Source organism: Prenolepis imparis, unplaced genomic scaffold (assembly GCF_030444845.1).
Source record: "Prenolepis imparis isolate NDT839.2.m4 unplaced genomic scaffold, iyPreImpa1.0 SCAF_11, whole genome shotgun sequence".
Classification (NCBI taxonomy): domain Eukaryota; kingdom Metazoa; phylum Arthropoda; class Insecta; order Hymenoptera; family Formicidae; genus Prenolepis; species Prenolepis imparis.
The window spans coordinates 10,639,688-10,664,377 of NW_028141169.1; the positions used below are offsets into that span (position 1 = coordinate 10,639,688).

The following is a 24,690-nucleotide window of genomic DNA, read 5'->3' on the forward strand; positions in this document are numbered from 1 at the left end:
ATTTTTAAGTGAAGTCTACCTTTTAAATCCTCTTAAGATATTTTTTTTTTTTTTTTTTCGAAATAAAGGGAACAATTGCGGTGGCTCGCGGCTATTTTATTGATTCGAAATGTCACCATGTGACGGAATCGCACGATGCCGCCACGGAAGGAGAGGAATTCGATAAATCGCAAATAATATCATCTACATCATCCGCACGTATACGATTTTGCGAACGTATTCCAGACTACTCCTCTTCGTAAATTATAGATTTGTCATCGATAATGCATATATAAATATCTTGCACCTTTTTCGGATCTGCATGCAACCGTCTCCCTTCCTCTCTCTCTTGAAGAGTGACGGGGATAGCTTGCCTTCCTCGATCCCGATAATTAAAACGCTTCGCGCGACTTCTTCCGTATATATATACACTTTGTAATAAACGCTAATTCATTACGCAGGGCTTCATTTGCATGCATATAGAATGCTCGTTATGCATATGCCGTGCAATCGCCGTGAAATACGTCCGACGATAATGAGTCAAGTTTTCCAGAATTATACCGCGAGTCCGTGAAAATCGCTCGCGCCCACGCAATTAACGCTCGTTAAAGATGAAGCAAAAGGGGCCCAGAAAAAAAAAGGAACGAGAAGAGGAGAGATCGGAAATTTATGAGAAAAAGAAAAAAAAGAGACAGATTCGAGCCGATCGGAAGCAGAGGTGGAATTGCGCGGCGAGGAGAAGACGGAAAGGGCGCTCGTAATTTCATCCTGATTTTATTGGCATACACCACCCCGGGTGGAATTAGCGAGTGCCGAGTTACACGGGCGATATATTGCAGGGGAACCGCATTTATAAATGCAACCAACGGTTGCGGCCTGCGATGCGACCGACCTTATACCCGTATATATATAATGGCGCTTGCAGCAAATCGGATCGCTTTACCCGCCCGCGTCGCTATATAAAGTCCGCTCTGCGACAAGAGCGAAGGTAACTTCTCTTCAGCTTTTGTTGGGATTCTCGGGACCTGTTGCGAGGACAAATGACGGACGACAATCGAGTAAATCCCGCGGAGGGATTTTCGCAAATTAATGTAATCGCTCAAATTTGTCACCCGGCGACGAATCCGCGTCGACCTTTAAGATCGCGTTGTCGGTTTATAAATAATCCTCGGCTCGGAGGAAATGAATCAAGTTCGTAATTTGTAAGATGCACTTTAGATATGACTTTATATTCGAGGATTAAGTTTCAGGGCCGCTTACGAAGAGTATATGGTATCTAAAGTGGATCTTACAAATTACTGATTTACTTCAATCTTTCGAATGCAGCCGGAACTTTCTCAACCCTTCCTCTCGCCTTCGTTCTATCCTACAGGAGAGAACAATGTAGACCGAAATTAGTTTTTCGTTCCACTTCCTTCCCTTTGCATATTATATTATAGACAATGGGCGGGATACCGAGAAAGAAAATATTAAAAGTTCATTGTCTGATGAGGAAAGAGACTCATTTCGAACGCTCGAGAGCTCGGCAATGAAAGGTTCATCGAGGTAATATATTCGCGACGAGCGAACCACACCGCAGACTTTCAAGACCTGTGGATCTGTGCTTCCTTTGCAACTAGATCCTCGGCTTTAACTACACACGAGAGTATCTCGTTGCAACGACGCAAACATTGACATTGTCACGAGCTACACGAATCTTTCTTTTTTTTTTCTTCTTTCTCTCCTTCCACTTTCGTCTCTGAAGAAAGAAAAGCGAGGAAATAGAGGAAGAAAGAGAGACCCGTTGGTTGAAGAAGTGAAAAAGAAGAAAAAGAAGAAGAAGCAGAAGGAGAGAAGGAGAAAGAATCTGTTTGCACTGTCGATGACTCGACTAACAGAAACGACGAGAAGTGGTACTCGCTTTTCGATTTTCGAAGGCGCGTTCGTCGGGCGCATTCCTGAGATATTTCTCGCCGCCGTCGGAGAGAAGGTAAATTGAAAACTGAGAGAAAATGCTGCGAGACACGGCATCGCGGAGGTGCAACGCACACTCAATACGAGGCGTATCTACGTAAGCCGAAGCGAGAAACGTCAACCTTCCCTTAAGGCGCGAAAAACTCGACGAATCGAAAAGAAACTCCTCTCTCTCGCCTCCCGAAGCGACGGGATGGTAAAGTAAATTGTCGCCTACGTTATACGAGTGGAAACGATGTCGCGGATGCCAAACGATCCGAAAGCTTTCGACGAGATGCGGAAAACGTGGAGCGCGAAGAAATCAAGGAAAAAAAAGTATCGAGAGAGGAAGAATGATGTCAGAAGCAGAAAACTTGCACTCGCATTTGCGCTAGAACGTGAACGCTTTCTCACGTATTCGAAAATCTCGTATTTCCAGCCTCTGATATTTTAAAGGGCGAAGCCCTTACTTAGAAGAGCTTTCGCTTCCCTTCTAATTCACCTTTTCTTCCCTAGAAAGATGTACAAAATCAGTACGATAAAATTCAACAAGTTTCTTAACTTTCAAATATCGATTTTATTCGATGAATCGTTTGGCCACCCTGACCTTTCACGAGAGCCTTGGAATGGCGAACGCTCGAAGCAGCATGATTCATTTCACGGTAAATTAGCGTAGGGCAGAAGTGCAGTTTCAGCGGCGACGACTACGACACTCTGGGGAAACGAATGTTCCCTAATATCGCGAAAATTAAAGATCCGTTTTCTCGCGGGAACCGAGAACAGCCATTCACCATGCCGGTCCGGCGTCGAGGGACGACCGGGTACAATACAACAATGTCCTTCTCGTCGGCGACAGACCCCTTAGAACTCGGGTCGGGGGCGGGAAATGTTATCTCGAGTCTGCGGATGATGCGAGGGTAAAGTTCGAACGCGTGGTGGCTCCCGCGGGATCGTCTCTCGTAATATCTCGACCATAAATGTTTGAATATGACGGCCGGTACTCGGTTATATTCGCGCCAGAGTATACGTCTTTTTATACACAGCGGATGCGAAAGACAGAGAGAAAAACAAGATTTTTTAGGGGGGACAGGAGCATCTCTCCGAAATAAGCGAAGGGAATATATGGGCAAAGTGTGTGATGAGATTTTTTATAGCTCAAATCTTCTCCTCGTACATCTCATTCATCGTTAAATTTTGTCGTTGAAAAATTTTTTAATATAAATATTAATAGATAGATACAGATGCAGAAAATAAAACTAAAAAATTTTCACATAAGAAAATTATATTTTATAATAGTAAAAGCGGAATAAAACTTATTTTGAAATATATTCGCGATATTAGCAACTTCTCAAACTGTACTACTGCATTAATTAAATCACTTTATCTTTATAAAATTATTGTAGACGTCAAACTGTCAAATTTCTACACTAATATATTAAATAATATATCATAAATTCTCATTTCTAAAACTGTAATGCTGCATTAATTAAATCATTTTACCTTTGTAAAATTATAAACGTCAGTCAATTCAAACACTAATACATTAAATGACATTATATAGTAAATTCTCACGGATGATGATTAAATCTTACCGTACCTATTATATTAATAAAAAGAAACAAAACGATGAAACTTCTCACGACGCCGCATGAATGTATGGGGTTCCAGCTAATGTCGGGCTGGCATTAAAAAAGGGAACACGAAAATTCGCGGATGCCCGAAACATTTTACGTGCCGCTGCGAGATGAAATTCGGTACGTGCGCCCCGTGGAGCCGGTGAAATATAAGTCCACCCAGCAGGAAATGTATCCTCGCGAAAGAGAGAAGCACAAGGGAGGGACCCCGTCACGACAGGTGTCTGTCTCGTCGCCGTACGTCCGGTGGGATTTATCTCTCTGATGGGTATAATTTATTCATACACATACATACATACATCGTTACATAAACATGAGCGAAGCAATGTGCGCGCGCGCTGTTGGCCCTCGCCGGAGAAAGTAACGAGAGCGCCGTAAATCACAATAAAGCGTATCGTTTATTAACGACCTCATTTAACCACGGCGAAATAACGTTACGGGCCGAAAGCCGCGGCCTCGCCATGCGCTTTACATGGCAATCGCGCCGCCATTTATATTCCGAACGTTGCCTGGACCCTGTATATGTATGTATGTATGTATGTTGCCTAAACGATCGGCCGCGGAATCGCGATAAATTATCCATTATGCGGAGAATACGCGAGATATCGATTTGTATACCTTCCTCCTCCCCGTCCCTCCATTCCTCTCGCGCGAACGATGACGAGTTACGTTTCACCGCCATAAACCCACGGTGCGAACCACAATGCCCGGTATGCCCCGGGGCTATTAACAACAACACAGGGTATCAACAACAATGGCGGACGTCAAAACGCCCGCGTCCATTACCTTCGTCGAGGCCGATACGCCGATTGTTAACCATAGTCCTCGACTAATTAATTGAACAGTGTTATGAAGTTTCGCTGTGGCTTGCTAACGCGCTAACGGAATAGCAATCGACTTGTTTGAACGAAAGTGTGTCTGTGTGTGTCGGTGAAAGAAAGTAACGTCAATCAACTGTTACTTTCGCATGGCTGTTACTTTTTATCGCTAATACAGAATATCTCAATTCGAAGACGAGGAAAGAGACGAAAATATCGTAGTCTCGATAGAGTTAAAATAAAAGTTAGATTCATCCCTGAAAATAATCAAAAATTGAATTGACCCGATCATCTACCTTGCAAAAAAAATTTATTAATTCAATAGCGATCTCGAGGCAATGATGGGGATTCTTTGTCGATGCGAATTTCGTCTCGAAACAACAGCTACAACGAATGAATCTCTCCAGGGACGTCGCGCAAAGTCGAGTTATGATAACCGCCTATAGAAACCGCTCGGAGAGAATAGCGTTAACAGAAGGTAATTACTCCAGAGTAATTAGCTATTAGAGAGCTCTCAGGCGACGCCTTCTCTCTCTCTGTCTTCATCGTCTTTGTGTGTCTGTCCCTCTTTCCTAACTCTCGGTAGCAGACACACACGCCCATAATTGCATTTCGGTTTAATTGCACTTTTTATCGACCATTTGTCGCGAAAGGATTTCCGAAGGGACGTCGTGTGACGAATAAAATATTATCTCTGCGAGAGAGAAAGAAAGACGCGTGCGGGTCATCATCTCGCGGTCATTACCGTTTACTTTTCGTTTCGTGCAGATTATTCGCAACTGATAACTAAGAGTGAATGTCCTTTTTTCTATCTATGTAAAATATTTTAATGCACCGAGCATCGTAAAAAAAATATGTGCATATATGCACTTTTTTTATTCGCTACAACCTCAAGCATCGATTTCTAAAGTTACATCATATCTACGTGTATCAGTATTAATCCCAAGAACACTTATAGTATCGTAAGAGAAATACGACAATTAATTCTTTCATAGAAAAGTAATTAATTTCAAACACAAGTGTCCTTTCATTTCTCGCGAAATACTCTTTCGTCAAATTCAATATATAATATACAAGAATTAAGATCTCTTCGTAACATTTTATGTAAAGATGTGATAAAAGGTAGATAAGCTTTATGAAATATAAGTGTAATTGTTGCGTAAACAGGATAGAAGATATTAATTGTGTGCTAGAGGAATAGAACATTATTTCATTTTAATTATTATCTACAACAATGATAGAGACATGTTAACCTTGGCTGGACCGTTTACTTTCAACGACGGAAATACAATAAATTATAAACTCAAAAAGAACAACAAGTGAATGTAAATCTAAAGATAAAACTATGAATGCCACGGAAATAATAAGAAATATAAAAAGGACAATCGTTGATGTTTATCACAATTTTAAACATTTCTATCTTGTGATTTAACACACTTGAGTATATAAAAAAATATAGACTTTAGGTATTTATATAAAATCACAAATACAGGATTTTTTAATATCCTCTAACGTAGCTAAATTATTGATACGAAACGATGATAGAAACAATCAGAGAAATAAATACTTGAAATTAAATGTACATTCTCGCAAAGGGTAAAATTTTATGCGGTCGCATAATTTGAGCAGTTTACGAGTAAATGGAAGTAGAAATCCGAAGAAATTATCTCTTCAGTCGCAATTTTCGCTCGTTCGTAGATCGAGAGAAAGACGGAGAAAGAGAGAGCATCGGGCTATTAATTTGTATACGAGATTTAATCGCGCACGCAAGAACGCAAAAAAACGCGATGACGTGCTCCGCACGGAAGGGTAAATGAAAATTTTGCATACGCGAGGCCCGGCAGTGATCTTAATTACGGTACGTAAATTAGAGCCCGTTTAGGTACACGCTAATGCACGTTTCCTCGTCGAGGCAGAAACTGCGCAAACATTTGTCGGATCGCAGGACGAATAAAAGGAAACCGCCAAGGCGAAACCGAGAGGATCCGCCTCTCCCATCCGTTAGGGAGACTTAACGTCGTGAGGGTAAGAGAGATCGTCTTGTTTTTTTCTTCTTTTTAAGATACGCGAGTTGAAACGCTCTTTTCAACCTTCTTCTTCGCGTTCATCACCAGAGGCAAATTTTAGATATGCGCAAAACGCGTAGGATCTTCAGAAAGTAATGAAGGGCCACGCAATAAAGAGAAGTTCAAACAAGAAGATGTAGCTCGGATTCCACACGCTCTCTTTAAGTTATCTCTGGCAATTTCAATTTTTTTCGCAACAATTATTTTATCGACATACTGTCTTTAATCCCGATTTTTTAATCTCTAAATCAAAATTGTAATTTAATCGAGCGAAAACATTTCTTTCTTCTTCAAAGATAATCTCCAGCGTTGTTCTTTAATTTCATTTATTATAAGTGCTAATTAATTCTCGTCGACAATTAATTTTAATATTTTCGCGAAATTTTAATTTTATATATTCGGAAATTTTTTTCATTATTCTCCAAAGAAATATTCTGTTTAGTCTTTTCTACTCTCACATTTTTTTTCTAACAAAATTAACCTAATTAACTATATTTAATGATTTAATATTAATTTACTTTAATAACAAAATAATATAATAGCGAGAAAAGACAGTAAAAAGAGCGAAATGTCCTCACATCATTCACGATGAGATTACGACTGTCTATAGGGTTCAAGACCTCGGTCGTTCATCCATACTAGAAGACACCACTGCTCATAACTTTATGAATGTTCGCGATCTAATAACAGAAATATGGGAAGAGAGGAAAGGAACGCTGAAGTGCGCGCAGGAGAAACGGCAGGATGAAGATTCCAGGATAACCTTCGCATCCGCGGTGAGCATCTAGAGAAAAAGAGAGAAAGAGAGCTCTCCGTATATGAAGCGGATTTAATTGGCGTAATAAACCTTTAAATAGAAGCCTCGCATATAGAGAAGCGAATGGCGTGTTAAGAGGTCGTTGGAGCCGTTTTCAGCCTCTCGTGGAGCCAGTTTAGATACCCCGAGATCCGCGAGTACACGCTCTGAACGAAAGACTCGCAAGGTATTGACGTGTAAGAACGCGAGGGATCGTAATAAATTAATAGCACACTTCAGAATGGGGTACGTAAGCGATTATTTCATCACAGTTTCGCCTTGAGAGTACTTCAAACGCACGTGCGAAAGTCACGTTCCGGCATATAAGGTAAACTTTCAATCAAGTAAACTATTATTAAACCGTCATGCTAATTTATTTATTAGAGAAACGAGGAAAAGAAAAATATTGCTATGTATAATGCAAATATATTTAGGTATTTATTTAACAATTTTTTCCTCATCTAGATGTGTATGTATCGTAATATTTTTTTTATTTTTCTAATCGCGGCTTTAATTTCTTTTAATATTACGCCGTGTATTGTCTATGTTGCTTTTCTTTTTTGAAAGGCGTTTCAATATTATAGCAATCCTGAGATGGAAATTAAGGCGCAGGCAGTCTAGAGTAGGCACGTAGAGCCAATGTACGCGGCTAAAAAAATGTCTCGAGGAAATGAATCGTTTTTTGCAACATCCTCGGTGTGCGTTACCGTTAGCCCGGCCCTTGCAATCGGCTCGCCGCTCTTTCCATTCTTTTTCCCATAGATCGCGCCCGGTCATCTCCTCGTCGTTCGACCGCAACGAGAGGCAAACCTGTTCGATATTTCAACAGCGGGACACAGGCGTAGCGAATGCTTGTTATGTGTAGAGCTAACCCATTTCATATCTCAAGCAGCGTGTAAAATGCGTATTAATATGTCGTATCTCCTTTCCATTTTTTTCGACAAACGAGTTCTCGCTGACGTCCCGATTTTAATCTCATGGCGTTAAAAGGAGAATCTATTTATGTTTCAAGAGAGACTGGACTAACAAATTCTTTTTTTTTTTTTTTTTTTTTTTTCTAAAAGAGCAGGTATGATGAATGAAATATTGCCCTATCGCGCTTGAGCAATTATTGTAAACATTTAGAACCCCTGAAAGCTCTTTCGAAAGATCGACGAAGCGACTATTGAGAATGACTCGTAGAAAAAAAATGTGAATCTCTTTTGTGAGAAATAAAAATTCGGCAAAAGCGAGAGAAGGAGGTAGAGGTAGATTTAATAATCTACTATCTAGATATCCTTCGTACACCGAAAGAATAAGTGGTTAAGACGCATTACGATGTTATCGTAAATCCGTAAATCGTGCATGGTTCATCGACCAAGCATGACGGACCACCGTCGTGCACAAAAAGGAAATATTATCGAAGACCACGGGCGATGCAAATGAAGGATTAATTGGTTACAGTTAGCGATGTATGTATGTACATTCCGGTTCTCTGACGCAATTCGCTCGCGTCGCGATAATGTGCCGTTTATATCGCCGAACGTAACAATTAGACCGCGATTGGACCAATCCGACGTGTCTTCGCTTTTTTTTATTCGTAAATTATCTTTTTTTTCGTATATAGCAACAAGAAAGGAATATCGTTTTAATCGACGTGACCGACGATGGGGGTTTACAGCTTCTTCGCCGGGAGGATGCAATAAGCATATATGACGAGCAACGAGCGAAATGTGAATTTGATTGTTCGGCTGACACGGGCAAAAAATCTCCGCAAAAAGTCATCCCGTGTAACGTGGCTATTTGCAAAACACGCGACTTTCAAGCCGCGCTCTCGTTCGGCACATGCCGAGCGTGAAACGATCGACGAAGTTAAAAATAAAGATTTCATCACGCGATAAAATCTCTCCTAATGAGAATTAATAAAATCCATCATTTATGTGGAGCTATTGGGCAATTAGGGGCAATGTGAAGATCTAAAAAGAATTAGATGAAGACAAAAAACATGTATACACATTACATGTTTCCTGAATTTTATATCCTTCGTATTTAAGTAAGAATATTAATTATGGAATTTTTTTAGTTATATGAACAATCCATATATCTACATGTGCCTACGTAGATAATAATATACTATCTCGAATTTTTTGGTCGAAGAGCAATGAATGTAATTTTTCACGTAACCGATTTACAGTTATTGATTTTGACGTTGCGTAATAAAATCACCGCAATGTTAGGCAATACGTTAATTAATTAATTAATCTCTCTCGAAAAAAGAACAGTTTACATTTCACGAGTTATTCGCGAGTTCTCGCCCACCGGAATTATGGAGATGAAAAACGGTATCTGCCTCTCTTTCTCTCTCTTTTGTCTCGAAATAACACACTCGGCCAAATTATTTAAATCCTAAAATACGGTAAAATTAAAAAATTATCCCCGCTTGAAAAACGAGCGACTAACGTATAATCAATCCGGTTTGGAGTTTATGATTTAACCGGTCGCAATATTCAACAGTGTGCTGTACGTGAAATTTCGTCGGCCAATTAAGTTACTTGCGCGAATTAATTTGCGTTAAGGTAATTCAAAGCTTGCGGGATGTGTGCAAAACGTAATTCACTCGACTCGAGTGGCATAATTTAGATTCACCGTTGTCTGCGGAAAAACTGGTTTCAAGGTGTTACACGCGTGCAACAAGATTGTTCTAGATTCCGAACCAGGTTCATTCAGGCGTCAAAACTAACCCGCGGATTTCAGACGCTATCGTGGTTGATTTTAACGCGACATAGTATTCCGATGACGTTAAAAGTGAGAAACTTTACCCTAAATTTTCGTGAGAAACACCGTGCTCTCCTAAAGAGACACGTGTCAATAATGAAAGATTATTTAAATAATAGTTAACGTCTCGAAAATTTATACCATTGGAACTATACAATGTTTTATCTTCATATAGTCTCGTTTGCGAATATCGAATATTAAAATATATAATAAATAAATAAATAATAAATATATTAATACATATATAATAAATGAATAAATGAGCTATAATATTTGATACAATAATACGAAATATAAGTTTAAAATAAAAACTACATTTTACGATGAATATTCGATTAGTTTTCGCGAGTGTTAAAATCTTGTATCGAGAAAACAAATACCAAGGAAAAAAAGACTGATTGTGAGATTTGCCGGGTATAAAGTGCCAATACAAATTTAACGGGCCTTGCAAAAGAAAAAGCCGATCGAATGTGGAAAGGTCCGAATAAAAAAAAAGCAGAGTATCCGCGAGAAAGACGACCTGCGATAAAACTTCATGGGACTATCGAACAAACTACCGACGCGACGGTTACGATATCGCTGTTATTTATTTCGGCGAGGTCACACTGGTCTTCTGCTGAACTTTATCCTCGAAACAATTCTACGATCGAGAGCTACGGGGCTCCGTATTCCGCCTCCAGTTTCGTTCCCCGATAAAAGCCGTCGGTCGAACAATTCAAGAAACGACGAGAAATTTATACCGATTTTTCAGATAACATGATAGAAAAGCTCGATAATCTTACCTTTTCTCAAGAAAGAAATCTCCATGATTTATCATATAGATCAAACATAGACCATAGATCATTACGTAAAGTTACGTGAGTCTATTTACTTCTGATTAATTTCCAAAATTTTTATCGCATATTTTTTATTAATTTGTCTGTCTTTGTTAACTTAATTTAAATATATATATCTGTACTCGTATACACCTTCAAAACTGAAGCTTATATTCAGGCTAAAAAATCGCGCTGAAGAACAGAACAATCGCGCGTGTACAGGATCTCTGGCCAGCCTACTCCTTTCCCTCGTATTCCTCCTTTTTTTCTTCGAGAAGAAAGATATCGCTCCGAGAAAAGAAGAGAGAGTACGCGGCCGACCACATAGTATGCACAAAATCCGGCCCCAAGCTGGGGTAAGATAATAAATATGCAAAAAAGAGGAGTTTCGATGCCGTAAATAAAAACGGCGGGCTTGCGTGCTATGCGAAAGTCTGCGGTGAGAGAGGATCGCGCGATTCGAAATAAAAGGATGGTAGAGAGGCAGAGAAGGGTGGTGTGACAGGGGATAGAGGAATGCGAAAAAAAAAAAAATTAGAAGAAGAGGAAAAAGAGAAAGAAGAGAAGAAGGAAAGAGGTGCAGCCTCTTTCTTTCGCGAGGAAGCAAACGCGAGCGTTGTAATCTCTTGATTTAGTTCGACTTAGCCGCAATGAATATGTTTCACTGGTACTTTGTCGGCCTTTTCGAGACGAGGAGACAGGTCAAAGGTGGACAGTGAGGAGAAAAGCATACAGATGATGGTTAGACTAATATCGCGGTAAATAATTATTTAGTGATATCCGTGGACGCTGAATGTCTTTGTCAATGTGAGATAAATTTAGAAAAGGTAAAATTAATCCTTAAATTCCCAAATGCTGTTTGTAACATATATGTCTCGAAGGGCCACGTAAATGAATTATAAAGTTTATTTTATTCGCGTGTTTTTTTTTTAATTACCTATTTTATTATTTTATTCGCGTTCGTTTAAAATAATAATTCGCATAAATAAATTATTTAATCGGTCGCTTATAATAAATATTTCAATCTTCGCAAAAATATGTTAGAGAGTATAGAGATTATAATAGAGTCGATAAAATTTTTTAAAAATATTTTTTTAATATTAGTTTTTCTAATATTATATATCATCAACGATTATCATATCTCATCATACACTCTGTGTGCATAATGTTTGGTTAAGCAAGAATTGAATAGCGATAATCGAGACGATTACGACACCATTGTTAAAATAAAAATAGAAATTTCTATGATCGCTTATCGTTTTACAGTGACAATAATAATTGTCAAATGATTTTAATCCAGGCAATTTCGACGTAATAATGCGTAATAAAGTAGCGCTTAATTGCGACGCCGTTTTATCACGTCGACGAATCGATGCATCATCTCCAGCTACGCAAAGAGTATCGTAAGATATTTCTCGTACTCACCTGTACTCGCTGTCGATGCCGATCTTGTTTCCGCTGCCGCCTCTCCAGTTCTTCCTTCCTCTCGATCAGCGACCTTATCTCGACAGCCGCCACGGGAGCCGTTGTATCGTCGGGCACATTGCCGCACGAGGGTAATCTTCTTCTCAACGTGGAAATCGGCTCCTCCTCTCCCTCGCTGTAACTCTCCACCATAAGCTCCGAGTCGCTCTGGAAGTGAATTAATTCCGTTCCTGGGATAATGAACCGTGGCAGCGATCGGATTTAACGGAATAGAAATTCCGAAGAGGTAAGTCTCGATCTAATAATTTCGCTTCGACGTAATTACGAGGTACTTTCGTAATTACTTTTGCTATTATTTAATTTAATTAATTTACTTTTTTTTATTTTTTTTAATCATTATTTTTTCGTAACTTTTTTATTCAAGTAATTTAATTAATTTAAGTTATTTAAATTATTTAAAAAATTGTTCAATAATATATAATTTTTTGTTTTCATTTTTATTATTGTTAGATACTATATCAAGAAAAATTGAAGATAATGTTAAGATAAACTCTCCGCGTTTCTTTCATCTACCATTTCGAGTCCGGAAAATCCGGAATCCGGAATCAGCGGGGCTCTATGCAGCACATTTTCTGTGGGAAGCTAAAGATTTATGACAGTTAGCAACATACCTGTGTCGGCGGCGAACTCGGCAAACTCGTGCTCGAGGCCTCGACCACGGAAACGTATTCGCTGACGCCGGTCTCGCTCTTTTGCAGTTTCAGCACCGGTGTCTCCAAGCCGCACAAGAACACTTGACCGAAGAAGAGAATCTTGCTTATCCTCAGACACACCTGAGCCACTTCCTGAAAACACATCGCGAATTTTCCCAATGACAAAACGCGGAGATACTCCTTCGGTGACACTGATATACTAAAATTCTATTCCGAACTTTGAAATTTTTTTATTGCGAAACATATTGCGTTTCTTTTTACAAATCCAAGTAGAAAAAATAATATTCTATATTTTCAAATTTATTATCAGCAATAAAATCACCCATTTTACATAACGTAGTGTGACCTACCATGTCTTCCGTTTTCTCCACGTAGCAAGGATCTTGCGGATTCAACATGAGCGGCGTGAAGCCTGCCAACGTGATATCTTCCGGTAATTTCACAAGCTCCAGGTCTAAAAGCAAACGCAAAAAAAAATTCGATGCAACCTATGTACGATAAAATCCTCGTATGAAATTCTGAGATTGTGCCAAATCGGATACTTTTGCAGAGGCATGCAAAGAATTGACCCTGAATTTATCCGCAAAGATCCATATCACGTATCGCAAAAGGAGCTCAGATGTTTATGCAACGCTTCTTAGAATCGGTAAAATGCGATCGGATTCTAGCAACCCATCGCCTTTCGCATCCGGCATTAAATTCTGATAATGCAATAATTATTCGGCGATGTAAAATGAAAAAAAAGTTTTCGAAAATTTTGCATATATATATGTGAAAATATTAAAATGTACAAATATTTATTATTTATAAAATTTCAATCTTTCTTTTAAATAAGAACACTTTTTGACGTTTCGAGATATGTCAAAATATAATATGAAAGAAATTATTTAAATTTAGATAATTAATAACAAAGAAAGTGTGTCACATTTTTCATCTCTGATGACTTCGGGACAGACATTAGCTACATTAAGTGCGAAAGAGATTACGATCGCGAGATTGTAGAGTTGACAAACTTATAAATTCTAGTCAACCAGCGTGATCAGCCCTACCTCACCGTGTGATATTCACTATGAGCAACGCGCGCACTTGACGTCCAATACATACATACTCGGTTTAGAGGTAAGTATACCGTGAGCAAGGACGCGCCGCGAAACTGGAACGCTCGTTTCCAGGCGACCGACCGTTGGAAGACCCAGTTCGAGACCGAACTCGCGATCGCGAGCGATTTATGAACATAGCAACTGATTTGAGATACAGAAATAGGAAAATTCGTCGCGAAAATCGTACGCATTCGCGGTCATCAGCTGTTTCCCCGGGGTCGCTTCAATTCTACCCCCGACAATAATTATTTCTACTTCAAGAATGGATATAAGAATCAATCGATGACGTAGCTACTACATCTCCTTGTTTCGAAAAACCTCAGAACCGTCGTGACATAATATTACAATTTTTCTCGAATTAAAACCGATCGAGGGGGCTAATAGTATATTTGTACATTGTTGCTTCCGAGCGATAACTGATCCCGCGCAAAACTATCCGCGACCTGAAAAGCTTAACGGTACCATTTGGTCAGATACATCGATGCGTGCCAGATGCGTATAGGGAAAAATCGACGGAAGACGTCGTCGGCGAGATCTACACGTGAATGAGCTTCGGGGCAATGCAATTTGTGTATTCATAACGTAAGCGCGACGGGCAAACGTATAGTGGCGATGTGGCTCGCACGCATGCTGAAAGACCATTGGCCACACGCTAGTAAACGGCCGCAAGAGAATGGCACTGCAGTGGTCATGTCGAACGTATTCACCGTTACGCAACCGTCGCGCCAGCTACCTAGCTAAGGGTCAACAGACCGGTCACCGACTTGGCCGGCTCTCTTCGAGAAACTCGCGGCTTTTTCGATTAAGCCTGGTCCAGGTCGGTGCCTGATGCGAAAGAATCGCTCTCGCATCTCCAGATCGGAGATACCTCGTTTACCTCGCCTGTTCTCGTTCACCTCTTCCGATACGTGATTAATGTTTTATTCAAGTACTCGGAAATTTAATTGTTCTCACAGATCGCGAATGATCTCGAACGAATTCGATGTTAACGATTTCACGTGTCGGTTTCGCGAGTTTCTATTAATTATTGAAATACGAAGATCAAATATATCCGCAATTTTATTAATTTTTCAAGTCTGGCGATTTTTTGTACTTGTGGCTTTTATATTTTTAGATAAAATAATCGATGCAGAAATTGTTTGTCGTGCGCAAGAGAGAGACTATATTAACTTATGCGACATACCTTTGGCCTCCTCGCGATCCTCGGTATCCTTGCCCTGGATCAAGGTCGTCCTGGTGTAATTTAATTTTTCTAGAAGATTCACCATCGTTGCCAGTCTGCTCCACGCGTCTCCCGGAGGTCTGTAACAAACGAGAGAGGCTCGAGTTAAAAATCCTCTCTAAATTTCACGATAACATGCATCCGGAATGGGAGTCGGTAGTCTGAGAGAGAATCGCCCACGGCTCCGTCCGCGTCACGATAAAGATCCCCAATGATTTGGCAAAAACTCTCTCTAATATATAATCTAGAGGAAGAAAAAATTCTCGACAATATATCGAGGTCAAATGTCGAATTTATTTTCTGCGCGATTAAATCGGTCCCACTTCGAGGAGGGATTATTGAGCCGTCGAACTGTGATTTGTGATTCGCGCCGCTTTGAGATGGTAATACTTAATTTCCTAAAGTATATTTTTTACCGAGAATTCTTCCTAACATTATTTGACGCCACCATGGCGCCATAAGAGGCCGACGACCTCCTCTTCTTCTCCTCCACCTTTATACCTCTCGGTAATATTCGGGACTCGTAATTTTCTACGGATTTCAGATTCCTAATTATTGTTTTTGTATGAGTGACGGCGTAAATGCCCCGAAAATGCTTGCGAGGCTTGCCGGCTGTGTAAACAACACTTGCTCAAACATTTGCTTATGAAAAAAAAAAAAAAAAAAGAAATTAAACCGAGTAATTTGCTACTTGATTTTCGTCGCTACTGGCACTGACACACGAGATAAATATTTTCGGTCTCTGGACCATTCGTCACGCGATGAAATATTCTCGCCGCAAGGTACGACGATTACCGCGACGTGACCAAGAATCTCCCTTTCCCCTTTCTCACAGAATGAAATTCTGTTTGCCGAAAATACAGTCTTGATGCACGAAGGTGCACCGATGAGATATCCCGGAGGAGAATATCTTGCGGTTTCCAAGAGCGATCACGATGCGCGGCGTGAACGCGCGTTCACGAATTTTCGCACGCCTTATTCGCGATATTTCGACGAGATACATAAATCCGGGGGATACGGCTAATAAAATTTATATACGGATCGTTTCGCGAAAGAGACGAGGAAACGTTCCCGTGCTCGCGCGAATATGATAAATCCCCCGCGCGACTATTTATTATCAACGTCGAGAATTATGTATTGGAAATTATTGCGGCGAGGGAGAGCCGCGTAATGCGCGGATCATAATAATAGATCACGAATTTATACGCGTTTAATGTACTTCGCGTACGCGAAACGACCGGCGGCGGCTCGTTCCGCCGACGTTATTAATGATCTATCTACGGCTGAACATATGCGTTTCCATTCACCACTTCCGTATTACTGTAAAGCCCAAGTCGCCCGCTCAATTAATTCTCACACTACTATACGGTGACTTCAAGATCGTTCGTCCAAGCAAGGGCAGTCGCCCTCGAAGGGCGACGGGACCCCCTGCTTCTACTCTCCAATTGCGAACGCTAGTAATGCATGAGTTCCGTACAATATATGCACATTTAAAATTTTAATCGCCTACTCTTTCTCAAATATTATTTTTTTTATTAGTGTTAATTTTACTGTCACTTTCATTTACTATTTCATACTCATTTAGATTATTATATTATAACATATTATTTTAAAAATTAATTAGCAAATTAACTCCTTTAATCAGCTGATTTCTGTCAAAAAATATTAATAAAGTGTTAATTTGCTAATTAAATTTTAAAATAATAATAGGTTATAAAAATTAAAATAGTAATATGTTGTAAATATTATGTTATAATACTCTTATCTGCGATTAATATTTTTTGACAGAAATCAGCTGATAACTGTCAAAAATTTTAATAGAGTTTAAAGAATTATGACATATTATTTAAAACATATTATTTAGCTGATTAAAACGTTAATTTGTTAATTAAATTTTAAAATAATAGTATGTAATAAAAATTTTAAAATAATATATTTTAAATAAATGTTATAGTACTTTAAACTCGATTAATATTTTTTGACAGTTATCAACTGATTGTTATCAGCTCGCATGAAAAGACAGACGTCGAAAGACTATAAATTTTTAGATACAAACTTTATTGTGCAGGAATTATGGATTCCAATGATAATGTGCGAGAGAAAATCATGCGATAGAGAGGAGAGAGACTTTACTTCTTAATCAATCGCTTAATTTCGCGACGGAGTGCGCGTGATTTCCAGCGCGATTAATCGGTCGGCGTCGTTAAAGGTCATTGGTTAATCGCGTTCGCTACGAGACTCGGATCGCGGAATTCACGTCCGGCATCGGCGAGGATCGTCGTTTCTAAGCAACGGCGATCAAGATTGAGAGAGAATCGGCCGCGCTACGTGGCACGTCCTTGCCAAGGAAACGCTTGACTCACGTAATTGTTAATCGCTAACAAGCAACAATAATTAACCTATCGCAGCCGGATGGTAGCCGGATGGTTAAAGCGCACGTCTTGGAGAACGCGACGCGTTGCGAGAGAAAAATAGAGAAAGACAGATAGAAACGGAGGGAGGAAGCCTTGAGGCTCGTTTAATGGACGGTAGATTGCATCAGTCGGACAAGCGTGACTCTCGCGCTCTTTTCTCTACGCTCTTATTTTTCTTTTATTTTATCTCATTAGCGAAACTCGCGCCGAGAGAAGCGACGACGCGCCGTGCGTCGATAAGATGAACGGCGTGCGCTCTCTCTTTTTCCTTTTTTTTTTTTTTCTCGTTGCCTTCTTCCTGCACGAAGTGCGCGCCAAAAAGTATTCGCTCACGCTCGCGGATGATCAATTCGAGACGCGCCAACCCGATCTCTTTGTGAAACCCTGGTCCTTGCGACCCTCGAACACCATAGGACACCGAATCGGGATTTCCCCGTATGCTCTTAGGTTCCTTATTTAACAGCATGACTCAGCGCAGGGCATGCCGTTAAATTGCACTGAGAATTCGGGGATCCGACGAGTTTGCGCGAAAGAAAGAGTAAAACTCAAATTAGAATTCATTATAAATTCAAGCAAGTAGAAAATCATCGAATAAAATTGAGTTAATAAACACATCTTGCTGTATTCAAAAAGTTTCCTGATTTTAACATCTTAGAATCCATGAGTGATCTTTAAAAAAACTGTCCCAGATCATTATTGAATTCATGATTAATATATATTATATTATTATATTATTACGTCATATATATTATTTAATATATAAATTATTATAAATTTGTTTCAGATTGATTCAAGATACTTATTTGACAACATATCCAATATCGTGTAGATAACAGATTAACAAAAATTCAAAATTTAAAAAGTTTAAGCAAAGGCAATAATTATCACTTTCATTATAAATATATAAAATTGTTCGAATCTATTCACTATATATCTTCGTATAATCCGATAATTCGTGTAACTTCCTAAATAAACTTCTATCAATTCTTCTGTCACTTTTTATCAATTCTTTCTATTTTAAAAAATATACAAATGTGTGAGGAATACTTGACAACGATTTCCGATCTATCCTTCTTCCTCTTTCCCGAAAATTAATCGGGCAAGTTGCGGCGGCGGTTTCCGCGCAAGAATTATGAATTAGAAACGCGAATTACGAAACGTTACAATCACGAACACGTGTCGCGCCACTCGGAATGTCACGACGTCTTTACCCGCGAATTTCTCACACCGCGTGCACCTAACTACGATTCGCCGAGGCATCACCGCGCGAGGAAAATTAATAGTCCGATACAACAGCCATAATTCAAGACACCTCAAGTGTCAACCTGAATTAATAGTTGCTATGCGCAGCTGCGACGAAGCCGAATGCAGCGCGCGAGTTGGCGAAAGCTATCCTAACAAATCTCTCTATTTCTCTCGAAGGATTAATCCGTTTGACAAAAGCGGGACCAGCGTCTCTCTCTCTCGCGCGTGACCCACATAATGCACCGATTCGCGCAAATTGAAATTAAAACCGATGCAGTAGTAATAATAACGAAAGCGGGACAGTAACTTATGCATTCGCGACGAAGCAAGATAGAAGCGTGGTAGAAATAGCGCTGCGAGAACCTGTGCTTGGCGCGCGACGCGCGAGAGATTGAGCCTCGATACGATGCAGCGGTTGACCGTGACCTACGCCACGCTCGCTTCCATCACCTCCCTGTCCTCTCTCGCCCCTGGTGAAATATCGACTCTCTCGCTAGAACAGGCTCGCGTCTATTAAGCAGAGGCACGGCCGATCGAATGGAACGTATGCGGGAATTTTTGTATGTGCTCTCACTCCTTTCTGTCGCTGATTTGTCATTCTGTATTCCCGATTCCCGTAAAAAAAAAAAAAAAAAAAAAACCAGTAGCGTTCGTTCGAGTCCAAAGTCTAGCACAGCCCATACACGAAGAGACGAAAAATATTTGAGAGCTGCCTCGGGCGTATTTAAATGAGTCTGATTATAATTTATTTCGATATGATAGCCAAATGTGATTAGGTCACGATACGATTCGTAGCATCTCGCGCACTAATGATCCCTTGCTCCCAGAATCTTAGTTATCTCAAGGCCACACGTCACACATGGAGCGTGATTGCGTTACACGCTAAGTGCCTTGCGCTTCACTCGTGTTGTCCTTAAGGACAGCTAAAACCCCGAGGCTGAAGACGATCGAATAATAATTATTTTCGAATTAATATCCTCCTTCGTATAAGACTCTTTCGAGCAAAAAAAAACTTTGAAGGATATACGAAAATGATTGATTTCCGAGTCTACATTGTTTATCGATATACCAAAGTAAGGGCAACCAAAAAAATCGATTAATTTTCATTCTGCTATTACTTTCTTTTAGCCACACCACTCAAACTTGTATTTAAATATTATAAAAACTGTTTTAATACCATACTCTACTCGAGTCAAAAATTACGTGTTCAAATTGTATCTTATATTACGCGTATATCCAGTTGCGATCGGTCATCTCGATGATCAAGTTTGCGTTTTCAATAAATGCACATTTTTTTTACACAACATAGATATCGCGCTAGCACGACTGAAAGTCGCGCATGATTGCAATTCAGACAGAACAAGTCACCACAAAACCGCAGGATCAAAAAGTTGGAGATATATCGCGCATTCCTACACTGCAACAAGCTACGATATACGTTTTCACTTAAGCGTAAAATTTCATTCTAACCGTTAGGACTTCGCGGTTAACGAAGTTGTAATTAATCCGCGACGGAAGACATTCCGTAAAGCGGACGAAACTTGCTTCGCACGTCGCAAAACAATATAAAGGGATTAAATGCCAAGCCGAGAACTACTATGTCTGAGGATCGCGCTGATCTCATTTCGTCGATTGAGTTTAAAATTAGGAAACTTACCCGACTCTGTAATCCGTGCAGGATGGCGGAGGATTCCAAACAGTGCTATGGCAGAGCATCCAGTCGCACCAGATCTGCAAAAACAAACATGAAAAGATTAAAAAATTAATGCAAAGCAGAGAGAAATATACGTGAATAATACAAATTAAAATATTTATTAATTGTAATAAAAAAAAAAATTTGCGCACCAACATTGGTGTTTTAATTTGACTTTCCCGACATTTAAATGTGAGAAATAATGAGGACATTAAATAATACGCCAGAGTATTTTTTAAAAATTATTATTTAATAGAAAAGACTCTTGCGTCGTGAAGAATAATATTGTGAAAAGCTGAAACTCTTTATAAAATATTTAAAGCAATTTTATATGTGTCTATATTAATAAAATAATATAAAGGAAAACTTTAAAATAAAATTCGATTCAAAATAATTAAAATTTTCTCTTAATTTCTTTGAGAAATTTTTTATTATTTTGAATGGAAGATATTTTGAGAATTTTCTCTCTTAAAAACGTGTTATTTCAGAAAATAATAGCATTTTATGAGATTTTTATTTGTCATTTACAGTTTTATTCAAATATTCAATTGTCGGAGAAGCCGCGAAAGTACTTGGCTATTTATAGACCGCGGGCCGCCTTTTTCATTAAGCACCGTCCATCTATCCTCATAAAATGAAACGTATTCCAACGGCCTTGTATCGCGTCTACTTTATCGGCAATATTAATGGTCTCACCCCTCAGTCGTATGCGCGAGTCTGGCTATTATTCCTTGTATCAGCTCGCATTCCGATAGTAATCATTGTTTCCTTTCTTTTTCTTTACAGCTCTTTCTCGTCAGTCGAGACCACATAGTAACTATGTAATGCAATCGCGCAAATTTCACACAATATGTCAGTGAAATATTTATTAAAAACCGTGAAACTTTTAAATCTGGCCAGCGCCATTCATTATTTATAATTCAAAAATTTAATTAAATTAATAAAAGAATGATTAAATATTTTTTAATAAAATCCTCAATTATTTTCTAGTTGTTAACTTTATTTTTTGTCAACTTTGTACAGCTAAATAACGATTGTTTTACACGATCGATCTTTTGTAAGGATTAATTCTGAGCGAAAATCGGTAACTCCAAGATATCGATTTCTGATCGTAAAGAGACTCGATGCAGTTTACACGCGACAGATTAATTGCGAACGCGCTGGGTTATGTAATAGGTCGCGATACGATCGAATCGGAGTCTAGATCCGACACATCGACCACCAACAGACAGATCTTGCGTGAGCGCGAAACTCTCGCGACATTCATAAATTCTTCGACGGGGAATTTAGCACTTTCAGACCGCGATAACGTCAAGACGGAGAATCGGATCGAGCTCGTGAAGAAGACCTGGCGCCTTCTAAGTTGATACCCTTTCCAGAGGGACCAGCAGTGACAGCCAACCGGCGGCCCGTCATAAATTATCCCGGAGGAAAGCGGAAACGGATAAAACGGCGATGTAAACGGACAATGAAACCTCTTTTTATGACCACACGCATATTTGCACGAGCTCCCGAGATTGGAGAATACTGAACTGTGACTATCAAAGAGAGAAGACTGAGAGGTATTGGCCCGTCACTGCTCCAGATCTAATTATCCCGTAATGGCGAGCCACGGACGATGGACGTGATCGAGCAAACGTTTCGACTAGGAAATTGACTTACGCTCGCCGACTCGCCTCGCGAAACGCAATTAAGACTTCCCTCGTCCAATACGTATTGACCGGCGATAACAGAGGAAAAAGGGGTAGAGAAGAGGGAGGGAGGAAAAGTACCTTAATAGCCGGTAGAAGCACTTGCAGATCCTCGCCGACCACCAGCCGCGGTTCCTGCCCGCTGTCTAGCTGAGCTTTCAGCAGAGATACACCACGTTCCAAGATCAGGCTAAACATCTGTAGCGATACTACAAGCGCCCGTTCTTGGACCTCTGATCTATAGCCCTGCTCCATCTGGGAATCTGTAATCAAAAATGTTAACAAAAATGTTAGCTAAATTTACATATATACATAAGATCAGTTCTGAAAAAAATGCACGATTTCGTAAGAGATACAATTATTTTTTATTCCTGAAAAGATATTTTAAATATATGATATAAAATATATCACTTCACAAAGACTAGCATAAATATAAGAAACATTATTTTTTTTAATTAATTTCTTAGGAAACTCAAGTCTGTCATATTCACAAGATATATACTATCCAGAAATTGTCGCTGAAGAACATCATTTCAATTGATTACGAACAACAACTTGTGGGGTGAAAAGAGAGAGAACGCGGCAATATCTGAACGGCAAATTGTTGATGATTGTTCATCGGAGGGGGAGAAAACGCGTAAGCTAATGCCGGTAGCGATCACGTTTCGGTGGTGATGATGATGATGATGATGATGATGATCGGTGATGCGCAATCTATTCGGCGTCGCGACTGGATTCGCTATATCGGAGGCTATACTCCTCTCTTCGGGGCTGTCATTATGCGTCGTATCGAAGCTACGTGACAGGACGCGGCTCCCGGCGGATTCCGAGAAGGCGAAGGTCACGACACGACCTTCTGCGCTATCTCCGCTTCCTCCGAATCATTTCCAGATCGTTTCCTGGAGAGAATCCGCCGGTGTAACGAATCGATTCCTCGAAAGGAAACGATATTCTCGATAAATCCAGGCGATATCATCCACGAGAGAAGTTTAATTTGCGGTAACAGAAGGGTAGTCTGTGTGTGAATATCATCCTCTGTAATTTCGATCTTTGGAGGAGATAAATTTCATGTACTCGCTTGAGTCATGAAGTTGCTGTCTCATTACAAAATTTCTTTTAATTTTCTCAGAGCGTGATATATTCTTGTACGATTTCGAAGATTTTATTTTAAAAGAAATTATAGAATTTATGTAAAAAATATTAGATTCATAGGGCATCATTATAAAAATTAAAACTCAGAATAAAAGTTCGAAAAAAATATGATTATACTTATCAATACGCTGTTTTATAAAATGTTTTATAAAAAAGAGAGAAAGGGAGATTTGTCATCTCGTGTATTTATTCGATATATCGGTATGCCGATATTTTAATGGTGGTTTTCATCGTTCTTGAAGATGAATCACTGATTGAATATTTATACTGAATATTTTACGAGAACAATGTCGCGCTTGGTTATTTTCATTCCATTTTCATTCGATACTAGGATCAGATTCTATTGTACTACCTCGGGAGTATTCGTCCTCGGCGAACGACCCATCGTTACCTTGTGCATCTTTATTAGCGAGCTATAGCGAAGCTAATTAGATGAGCGTCGCTAACGATGGTGTAATAGACCCGTGCGCAAGAACGCCATTTATCGGAACTACTAGTACTTATTATGGGAAACGAATAATGTAGTGAATCTAGCAAGCTAGATATGATTCTTTTCTATTTTTATTAAAAAAGGACAAATGTATTCTTTTTCAAAAAAAAAATTTTTTTTTAATTTAGAGATGAAATATTTCTACAAAAAATAACCTATACAAAATAAAATAAATATACACGATTAAAAAATCCATAAAGGAAAATTAGAACAATACATATTCGTTAGCCGACTTTTTTTTGCGACAAAAGTTGACAGTGATTTCAAAAAAGTGTCCAAACAATCCATTCGCATGCGAGTAATTTTTCGCGACGCGAATTAACTCTGCAGAATAGAAAAATAACACAAATCCAACAAGCGAGAGGGCACGTCCGTGCCATCCTCCATCAAGTCGTACATATATACACGAGAGCCATATTCGAAAGTGGGCTCTGGCACTTTAATTTATCGCAGACAAGGATAATAATTAGCGTTTAACCGCGAGGTCGCTCCAAGAGAGAAAGAGAGAGAAAGAACCCGTATAGTCATCTCTCCTTATCGGGAATTGGGAGTGTAAAGGGTAATTAGTTACGAGAAGATTTACAGGGAGAGGCCTTAACTAATTGCCACCGCAATCATTAGCGAATTTCAGGCATATCGTCTTCTCTCGCGTCTAGTTCTCCAATTTCCCCATCTTTCGCGCGATTAACTGCGATCGTTAATCCGCGAATGGACGCGCAACAGTGTGCAATTAAATTATATTTATGATAAT

The 24,690-nt window shown here is 39.4% G+C and overlaps 1 protein-coding gene across 5 annotated transcripts in view; it reads right to left on the minus strand.

The window, feature by feature from the left end:
• The window catches only part of LOC145943087 (telomerase-binding protein EST1A), an 87,423-nt gene that overhangs the window by 16,603 nt on the left and 46,130 nt on the right, over window positions 1–24,690 (minus strand). For all 5 annotated transcript variants that reach the window (XM_083050418.1, XM_083050417.1, XM_083050416.1 and 2 more), the window contains exons 18-23: window positions 22,379–22,560; window positions 20,571–20,644; window positions 15,216–15,334; window positions 13,283–13,386; window positions 12,891–13,064; window positions 12,220–12,426 (exon numbers count right to left, since the gene is read on the minus strand). In XM_083050418.1, the coding sequence (XP_082906544.1) occupies window positions 12,220–12,426; window positions 12,891–13,064; window positions 13,283–13,386; window positions 15,216–15,334; window positions 20,571–20,644; window positions 22,379–22,560 (860 nt within the window). The remainder of the gene's footprint in view (window positions 1–12,219; window positions 12,427–12,890; window positions 13,065–13,282; window positions 13,387–15,215; window positions 15,335–20,570; window positions 20,645–22,378; window positions 22,561–24,690) is intronic.